This window comes from Hyla sarda, chromosome 3 (genome assembly GCF_029499605.1).
Source record: "Hyla sarda isolate aHylSar1 chromosome 3, aHylSar1.hap1, whole genome shotgun sequence".
Classification (NCBI taxonomy): domain Eukaryota; kingdom Metazoa; phylum Chordata; class Amphibia; order Anura; family Hylidae; genus Hyla; species Hyla sarda.
The window spans coordinates 162,667,829-162,678,013 of record NC_079191.1 but is presented as its reverse complement, the minus strand read 5'-3'; the positions used below and the strand labels follow the sequence as shown (position 1 = coordinate 162,678,013).

Genomic DNA, 10,185 nt, shown 5'->3' with positions numbered 1-10,185 from the left:
GCATTGAGGAGGCGGGGCATACTATCACAGAGGTGGTGGGGCAGTGATGTCACGATCCTCCGGCCACTGCATCGCCAGTCATCAGGCACAAAGCAAAGCTGCGTGCACCAGATGACAGGGGGTGCTGCAGGAGAGATCCCGGGGGTTCCCGGTGGCGGGACCCCCGCAATTAGACATCTTATCCCCTATGGTTTGGATAGGGGATAAGATGGCTAGGGGTGGAGTACCCCTTTAAATAAAAGAGTTGTTTTTTTTGTATGACCAGTCATATTTTCTAAATCAATGTCAAAATGTCACAATTTCTTCCAGTTCATGTCTTCTCCAATCACTTTTAAATACAATTCAAAATAAGATTCCTATTTAAAAAAATAAAAAAAATAAAAAACATTAATATACATTGTTTGCTGACAATGCACTCGTAGTCGTACTTGCTCATCACTTCATTCTTCATAAGGAAGAAAATAAAAAGGGAGCATAACATTACATTGGAGCAATTTTTGAACTAAAACTGTATGTTAAGTACAGAGACTTTCTGAGTGTTACTGTATACAAGAATAACAATACAACACTTTATAACAGTATGCATAACTTATTGCTTTCATAGTTATAGGCAATTACCAGGTGTATGCTGGCCTATCTGAGGGCCCCATAACCTAGTCACAGAGGCCTTGAGTACAATGCTGTACAACGTTTCTTTCACCCTATGTCCTGAAGCCAGAAGAAATCACCTTTGCAGTAGGCCAAGTATACCGTCAACTTCCTCACCCATTCACTGCTGACAGGTATCTATTTATACACAGTATAGACAGCGAACTGTCAATAAGCAGCCTGTAGGTTAGGGAAGAGGCAGCTCATAAATCTGCAGGAATAGTGAGCACGTGCATCTTATTGCATCCTGGGTAAAAAATAATGCTGCATTGAAGATGCCCTTAATACATTGGTGTAATCAGCATTACAGTTACTAATTCACGTTGTCCTTATATAGGACGTCTAAAATGACATTTGTCGCCTGCACAACCTGCAAAACAAAAATAATACATAAATAGGAGAAAAGTCGCTCATTTTGAATTACCGGTAGTATATATTTTTTTTTCACTGAGCATATAGATTCATAAATAAGACTATTTAGCTCAGAAATATAAACTCCTCCATTTGCAGGGTTGCATTAGGGAAGGCAAGTAGATAAAGAGATAAAAAATTACAGATTCGTGTCAGAGTCTTTGAACCTATTTACTTATGATTTAGTTTAGGGTTTTGACGTTAACAGAGTCTCTGTAAACCTGGTGAGAGAGTGTCTTTACGAATATATAGTAATTATATGTATTCCAAAAGGCTAGAACAGATACACTAATATTTTCTCTCCCTTTATATAGAGATGTCTGTACGTTTCTCCAAAGCCCTCTGTATTTTCTTGTACTGGCTCTTTGACTTATAACCAAAAATCTTCTTTATGACCAACCAAAGTTTCCTGTTGTACACAAAGACCTGAATAAAATGACAATAATCAGGATTATTGCATTACTATTTATTTTCATAAATATTAAGAGAATGCATTATGCAGTCGCTGTGAAAATGGCTCATATATTTGTGAACATTCTGTAGCAGTCAATTCTGTAGAGCGTATTTACATTTCATATGCATACAAAAAGCAAGGGTCAGGGAGTGTAACTAAACAGCGACAGCCCTTTCACATGCCTTGACCCCTTAAGGACCAGGCTTTTTTTCACTGTAGGACCAGAGCGTTTTTTGCACATCTGACTACTTTCACTTTAAGCATCAATAACTCTGGGATGCTTTTACCTTTCATTCTGATTCCGAGATAGTTTTTTCATGAAATATTCTACTTTATGTTAGTGGTAACATTTTCATTTCATTTCTTGGTGAAAAATTCCAAAATTTGATGAAAAAATAGCAAATTTTGCATTTTTCTAAATTTGAAGCTCTCTGCTTGTAAGGAAAATAGACATTCCAAATAAATTATATATTGATTCACAAACACAATATGTCTACTTTATGTTTGCATCATAAAGTTGACATGTTTTTTTACTTTTGGAAGACATCAGATGGCTTCAAAGTTCAGCAGCAATTTTCCAACTTTTCACAATATTTTCTAAATCAGAATTTTTCATGGACCAGTTAAGGTTTGAAGTGGATTTGAAGGGCTTTCTTATTAGAAATACCCCACAAATGACCCCAATATAAAAACTGCACCCCACAAAGTATTCAAAATGACATTCAGAAAGTGTGTTAACCCTTTAGGTGTTTCACAGGAATAGCAGCAAAGTGAAGGAGAAAATTAAAAATCTTCATTTTTTACACTCGCATGTTCTTGTAGACCCAGTATTTGAATTTTTACAAGGGCTAAAAGGAGAAAAATCCTCTCAAAATTTGTAACCCAATGTAATACCTTATATGTGTATGTCAAGTGTTCAGTGGGCGCAGTAGAGGGCTCAAAAGGGAAGGAGCGACAGTGGGATTTTGGAGAGTGAATTTTTCTGAAATGGTTTTTGGGGGGCATGTCACATTTAGGAAGCCCCTCAAGGCACGTAGCAAGGGGTCCAGTGAGCCTTAATACCCCACAGGTGTTTGACGACTTTTCGTTAAAGTCGGATGTGTAAATGAAAAAAAATGTTTTTCACTAAAGTGCATTTTTTTTCCAAATTTACCATTTTTATAAAGGGTAATGGGAGAAAATGCCCCACAAAATTTGTAAACCCATCTCTTCTGAGTATGGAAATACCCCATGTTAGGACGTAAAATGCTCTGCGGGTGAACTACAATGCTCAGAAGAGAAGGAGTCACATTTGGCTTTTGGAAAGCAAATTTTGCTGAAATGGTTTAGGGGGGGCATGTCACATTTAGGAAGCCCTATTGGTGCCAGAACAGCAAAAATACCCACATGGCATACTATTTTTTGGAAACTACACCCCTCAAGGAATGTAACAAAGGGTACAGTGAGCCTTAACACCTCACAGGTATTTCACAACTTTTTGTTAAAGTTGGATGTATAAATGAAAAAAAAAATGTCACTTAAATGCTGGCTTTTCCCCAAATTTTACATTTTTACAAGGGGTAATAGGAAAAAATTACCCCCAAAATTTGTAACCCAATTTCTTCTGAGTATGCAAATACCCCATGTGTGGACATCAAGTGCTCTGCGATCGAACTACAATGCTCAGAAGAGGAGGAGCGCCACTGAGCTTTTGAAGAGTGAATTTGTTTGGAATGGAAATTGGGGGCCATGTGCGTTTACAAAGCCATCCGTGGTGCCAGAACTGTGGACCACCCCACATGTGACCCAATTTTGGAAACTACACCCATCACAAAATGTAATAAGGGGTGTAGTGAGCATTTACACCCCACTGGCGTTTGACAGATCTTTGGAACAGTGGGCGGAGCGTAAATGCTCACTGTACCCCTTATTACATTACGTGAGGGGTGTAGTTTCCAAAATGGGGTCACATGTTGGGGGGTACATTGTTCTGGCACTATGGGGGCTTTGTAAACACACGTGGCCTTCAATTCTGGACACATTTTCTCTTCAAAATCCCAATGGTGCTCCTTCTGAGCATTGTAGTGCGCCAGCAGAGCACTTTACATCCACACATGGGGTATGTTCTTACTCAGAAGAAATGGGGCCACAAATTTTGGGGGGCTTTTTTCCTATCTTCCCTTGTGAAAATGAAAAATTTAGGGTAACATCAGCATTTTAGTGAAATTTTTTTTTTTCATTTTCCCATCCAACTTTAACGAAAATTTGTCAAACACTTGAGGAGTGTTAGGGCTCACTATAGCCCTTGTTACATTCCATGAGGGGTGTCGTTTCCAAAATGGGGTCACATGTTGGTATTTATTGTTTTACCGTTTATGTCAGAACTGCTGTAAAATTAGCCACCCCTGTGCAAATCACCAATTTAGGCCTCAAATGTACATAGTGCCCTCTCACTTCTGAGCCTTGTTATGCATCAGCAGATCATTTTACGCCCACATATGGGGTATTTCCATACTCAGGAGAAATTGATTTACAAATGTTGAGGGTCTTTTTTTCCTTTTACCTCTTGTGAAAATAAAAAGTAAGGGGCAACACCAGCATGTTAGTGTAAAATATTATTATTATTTTTTTACACTAACAGGTTGGTGTAGACCCCAACGTTTCCTTTTCATAAGGGGTAAAAGGAGAAAAAGCCCCCCAAAATGTATAGTGTAATTTCTCCCGAGTACGAAAATACCCCATATGTGGCCCTAATCTGTTTCCTTGAAATACGACAGGGCTCTGAAGTGAGAGAGCACCATGTGCGCATTTGAGGACTAATTTATGGATTGCATAGGGGTGGACATACGGGTATTCTACGCCAGTGATTCCCCAACAGGGTGCCTCCAGCTGTTGCTAAACTCCCAGCATGCCTGGACAGTCACTGGCTTTCCAGAAATGCTGGGAGTTGTTGTTTTGCAACAGCTGGAGGCTCCATTTTGGAAACACTGCCGTACAAGATGTCTTTAATTTGTATTGGGGGGACAGTGTAAGAGGTGTATATGTAGTATTTTACCCTTTATTATGTGTTAGTGTAGTGTAGTGCTTTTAGGGTACATTCGCACTGGTGGAGGTTTACAGCTCAGCTCATACTTCAAGCAGAAAACTTACTGTAAACCTGCCTGTGTGAATGTACCCTGTACATTCACATGGGGGGGGGGGGGGACATCCAGCTGTTTCAAAACTACAACTCCTAGCATGTACTGACAGACCGTGTATGCTGGGAGTTGTACTTTTGCTGGAGGCACACTGGTTGGAAAACCTTCAGTTAGGTTCTGTTATCTAACTCAATATTTTCCAACCAGTGTGCCTCCAGCTGTTGCAAAACTACAACTCCCAGCATGTACTGATCGCCGAAGGGCATGCTGGGAGATGTAGTTATGCAACAGCTGGAGGGATCGCAACTACAACTCCCAGCATTATGGGATTTGCAGTTTTGCAACATCTGGAGAGCTACAGTATAGAGATCACTGCAAACTGTGGCCCTCCAGATGTTGCAAAACTAAAAATCCCAGCATGCTCAGACAGCAAACAGTTGTGTGGGCATGCTAGGAGTTGTAGTTTTGCAAGATCTGGAGGGTACCTACCATATAGTGGTCTCAAACTGTAGCCCTCCAGCTGTTGCAAAACTACAAATCCCAGCATGCCCAAACAGCTGTCTGGGCATGCTGGGAGTTGCAGTTTTGCAACATCTGGAGTGCTGCAGTATAGAGACCACTGTATAGTGGTCTCGGACTGTAGCCCTCCAGATTTCTAGGCAACTTACCGGCTTCCGTCGGATCCAGGGAGCCTGCTGCACGACATTGCAGCCCGACGATCTCCGACACGATCGTCGCCCGCAGCCTCCGGAGGGGTAAGTGGACCTTTGACGCCCGGTCCCCTTCAGTTCCCCGTTCTGCCCCACCTATTGTGGGTGGGCAGGACGGGGAAAATGAAAGTTAACCCCCCGCCCCCGATCTGCTATTGGTTGTCGCCTCTAGACCACCAATAGCAGGGATAGGAGGGGTGGCACCCTTGTCACCTTACTCCTATTCCTTCAGGGGGATCGTGGGTGTCTTGAACAACCGCAATCCCCCTTATATTCCGGGTCACCGGGTCACCATAGACCCGTAATGACCTGGAATCGCGCAAATCGCAAGTGTGAATTCACTTGCGATTTGCGCTGATCGCTGATATGAGGGGGTCTGATGACCCCCCTGGGCATTTGCGTGGGGTGACTGCTGATCGATATCAGCAGTTACCCCGGTCCCCGCCCGGTGCGTAGCGGGGACCAAAATTCCCACGGGCGTACAGGTACGCCCTTGGTCCTTAAGTACCAGGGAGCAAAGGCGTACCTGTACGCCCTTGGTCCTTAAGGGGTTAAAGGGGTACTCCGATGGAAATAAAAAAAAAAAATTAATGAACTGATGCCAGAAAGTTCAACATATTTGTAAATTACTTCTATTAAAAAATATTTACCGTTTCAGTACTTTTCAGCAGCTGTATGCAACAGAGGAAATTATTTTCTTTTTAATTTCTTTTTTTGTCTTGACCACAGTGCTCTATGCTGACACCTCTGTCCATGTCAGGAACTGTCCAGATCAACATAGGTTGGGGATTTTCACCTGCTCCCCATGGGGATTTTCTCCTGCTCCGGACAGTTCCTGATGCGGGCATCAGGTGTCAGCAGAAAGCACTGTGGACAAGACAAAGAAGAAATTCAAAAAGAAAGTAATTTCCTCTGTAGCATACAGCAGCTAAAAAGTACTGGAAGGGTAAAGATTTTTTAATAGAAGTAATTTACAAATCTGTTTAACTTTCTGGCACCAGTTGATTTAAAAAAAAGAAAAATATCTACTGGAGTACCCCTTTAATGCTTTCTCTTGGCCTTGCATACTTGAGACCAAGAGTAAGTGTTAGGATACGTGAATGGCTGAAAGCGTAAGGACACAAGAGACAACAATTGCCTTTTAGTCACACTCGTGAAACTTGAATATGTTATGTGAAGAAAGTCTAGAAACGTTAATTGGCGAGTGCCACAATCATTTTCTTCTTTTCTCAAATATTTGAAGTTTGGGACTTCCCCATTAAAGGGGTACTCCAGCCCTAATACATCTTACCCCCTATCCAAACGAAAGGGGAAAAGATGTATGAGTGTGGGGGTCCCGAGGCTCCGAGTGTGAAGCGTGACGACCACGGGCCGAAGTATCATGACGGAAAAATTAGAAAGTTATAAGGGCCAGACCTATTTTGTTTAAAATTAGTTTTTTTTTCTTTTTTTATAATAGATTAGCATGTAAATATATTTTTTTTATTGGATTAACCATCAGAATAAAGAGGACATGTCCTTTTTACTGTAACGATTACAGCAATACGGTGGCATATAAAAGATTGATAAATAAAATGAGAAGGATTGGGCTGGGGGAGAATGTGTGTAAGTGGGTAAGTAACCTGCTCAGAGATTGTAAACAGAGGGTGGTTATTAATGGTACTTATTCTGATTGGGTGACTGTTACTAGTGGGCCACCACAGGGGTCTGTCTTGGGTCCTATTCTATTTAATATATTTATTAATGACCTTGTGGTGGGATTGCATAGTAAAGTAGCAATATTTGCAGATGATACTAAACTCTGTAAAGCAGTAAACACTATAGAGGACAGTGCACTATTGCTAATGGATATGGATAGGTTGGAAGTTTGGGCTGAGAAGTGGCAGATGAGATTCAACACTGATAAATGTAAGTTAATGCACATGGGGAGGAAAATATGGACTGGGATTATGTATTAAATGGGAGAACACTTGGGTCAACTGATGTGGAAAAGGACTTGAGAGTCTTAGTTAACAGTAAATTTAGCTGTAGTGACCAGCCTCGGGCAGCTGCTGCCAAGACAAATAAAATCATGAGTTGCATCAATAGGGACATAGATGCCCATGACAAGAAAATAATTCTACCACTGTAGAAATCACTAGTCAGACCACACATAGAATACTGTGTACAGTACTGGGCACCAATGTACAAGAAAGATATAATGGAGCTGGAAGGGTTCAAAGACGGGCAACCAGAGTAATATGGGGAATGGGACTATAGTACCAAAAAGATTATCAGAATTGGGGTAATTTAGTTTAGAAAAAAGAAGGCTCAGGGGCGACCTAATGACTATGTATAAATATTTCAGGGGGAGGTACAGAGATCTCTCCCATGATCTATTTATAACCAGGACTGTATCTATAACAAGGTGGCACCCTCTACGTTTAGAGGAAAGAAGCTTTACACCAGCACAGACAGGGAGGTGGTCATGGTTAACTTGGTAAAAGAATTTAAAAAGGGTCTGGATGCATTTTTGGAGAATAATAACATTACAGGTTATGGATTCTAGATCTATAGGGACAGAAGGTTTGCAAAAAATGAAAATGCAAAAATTAAGCTGGCTGTGTCCTTAACGCCCAAATGGGCTGTGTCCTAGTTAAAGCAGTTTTCCAACCAATAACTATTGATGGCCTATCCTAGGGGAGTTAGAATCTATTAGCCGAGAGCCTTGGCTCTGTACATGTTAGCCTTGGCTCTGTACATGTTTTTTAGTGGTTACGCTGTGTAACCGCAGCGCATTTCCCATTGTAGTGGCCAAAATTGGTATTCAAAATACATCTGGCAAAGCTAGAGATGGAATGTCCTGGAAAAAATGTAAAAATTTAGGGGAAAAAAAAAAAAGAGTATAGAATATGTTCTTTTATAATGATAAATAATCGGTTATCTAAAGTTATTAAAAGCAGATTTGTTTATTATTCAATGATTAAGTTCTACTTTTATAAACACTGCAATTTATTTGTAAAACTCCTCCTCCAGATTTTTTCAAATTTACTGGAAATTTCCTTTTGCCCATTAAATAACATTTTTTAAATGGCTTTAAAATTTCTGAAAATGTTATATTTGTAACTAGGACAAAATCCAGAAGATAACTGGTGCAAACATATGTAATGTATTCAAGAAAAGAAATGATAAATCACACTCACCGCTCCGGTATGGATAAAGCCGGTTTATTCACAAATGCAAAGACAAGGTGCAAGCTGCAGACATAGACAAGACATGGCTACTTTCACTGGATGGGTGACACCTGTTGCGCATGAGCACCGGCAGGCTTCCTCAGACCCTATTTCTTCACACACCGGCATCTCCTTAAGAAGCCAAACGGGATGACGTGTGTCGAGGGTGCAAACAATAAAAAAATCCAAAAACTTTAAAAATACTAACCCTTATGCAAAAACACTGTAATCAAGCCTTTCATTTAATCCGAGTTTGCCGTGGGCATTAGTTTTAATAATCCATTTTGCCTCGGCACGGAGTAGTGCTTTTCACCTATCTACACCCGCTGTTGCATTAACTCTTTCGATTCCATGAAAGGCTAGATCACTCAGTGTTAAGATGGCATTCCTTGACATGTTGAATGAATCTTGGAGACCCTTTATCTGACTTCGTGGAATAGATATGTTCTCAGAAACGTAAAAACGTAAAACGTAAAATCTTCCGCAAGTGCATGTAATGACATACACTACCCACTGGGTTCGACATGTGATAAGATCTTTAACAAAAACATCTGTACCACCAATTCTAAAATGTTTACCGCATGAAAAATAACTGCACCAAGAACAAGAGCCACATCTATGATTACCGGTGGGACTAAAATTAGATAACCAGTCTGTTTTGTGTTTAGATACAAATGAGCTCTTGGTAATTACATCTGAGATTCTGACATCTCCTGAAAGCAAAAAGTGGGTTATTATCGACTAGGGGACCTAATATAGGGTCATTTTTAATAAAAAAAAACAGTTTTTTCTAACGGCAGATTTTATAATGTCAGCAATGGGGCTAAACTTAAAGGAAAGTGAAAATCTAGTTGGGGTTACCCGTAGCGACAGGATTTTCTTTTTTCCTTTTTTTGAAAAGGAGATGTTTCCTGTCTTGTAGGAAGGCTCTATTCAGGGCCTCCTTAAGAATTTTTTCAGGATAGCCTCTCTCATGCAGACTCTATTCCAATTCGCCAGCTTGTTTAAGAAATTATTAATCCGAGCTATTAATGTGCGCAGACGTAAAAACTGTCCATAGGGTATTGCCTTTTTTACATGCTAAGGATGGTAGCTGTCGAAGTGGAGAAGAGAATTGCAGGCAGTAGGCTTCCTGTAACATGATGTAGAAACTTGGCCACCATTAAGTTGAACAAGGACATCTAGAAACTCGTGTTTGCTATCATCAATCTTATAGGTAAACTTGAAATTCAAATTATTGGAGGAGTTTAGAAAAGAGACAAAATCCTCGAAGTCGGTCCGATTGCCATCCCAGGCCATGAAGACGTCGTCTACAAACCTGAGATAGCATCGGACAGACTTCAGGAAAGGGTTAGAGTAAGTGAAAACAAAGTATTTCTCAAAAATGGCTACATATAGATTTGCTAGAGTGCAGGCCACGCCTCCAACCTGCATATACCATTGATCATCGAATTGAAAAGTATTATTACTGAGAACAAAGGAAAGTGATTTGCAAATAAAGTCAATACAACTGGCACTCTTGTCGGTGGTACTTAATAATTTCCTAATGCATTCTACTGCTTTTTTAGGGGGAATACTAGTGTAGAGGCTTTCGATGTCGATCGACCTATAAGATTGATGATAGCAAACTCGAT

The 10,185-nt window shown here is 40.4% G+C and overlaps 1 protein-coding gene across 1 annotated transcript in view; it reads right to left on the bottom strand.

The window, feature by feature from the left end:
- Positions 1-238: 238 nt before the first annotated feature.
- The window catches only part of LOC130361842 (probable cation-transporting ATPase 13A5), a 218,814-nt gene continuing 208,867 nt past the window's right edge, over positions 239-10,185 (bottom strand). Inside the window, exon 31 of the mRNA XM_056565409.1 lies at positions 239-1,485. Within this exon, the coding sequence (XP_056421384.1) occupies positions 1,366-1,485 (120 nt within the window). The 3' untranslated portion in view covers positions 239-1,365. The remainder of the gene's footprint in view (positions 1,486-10,185) is intronic.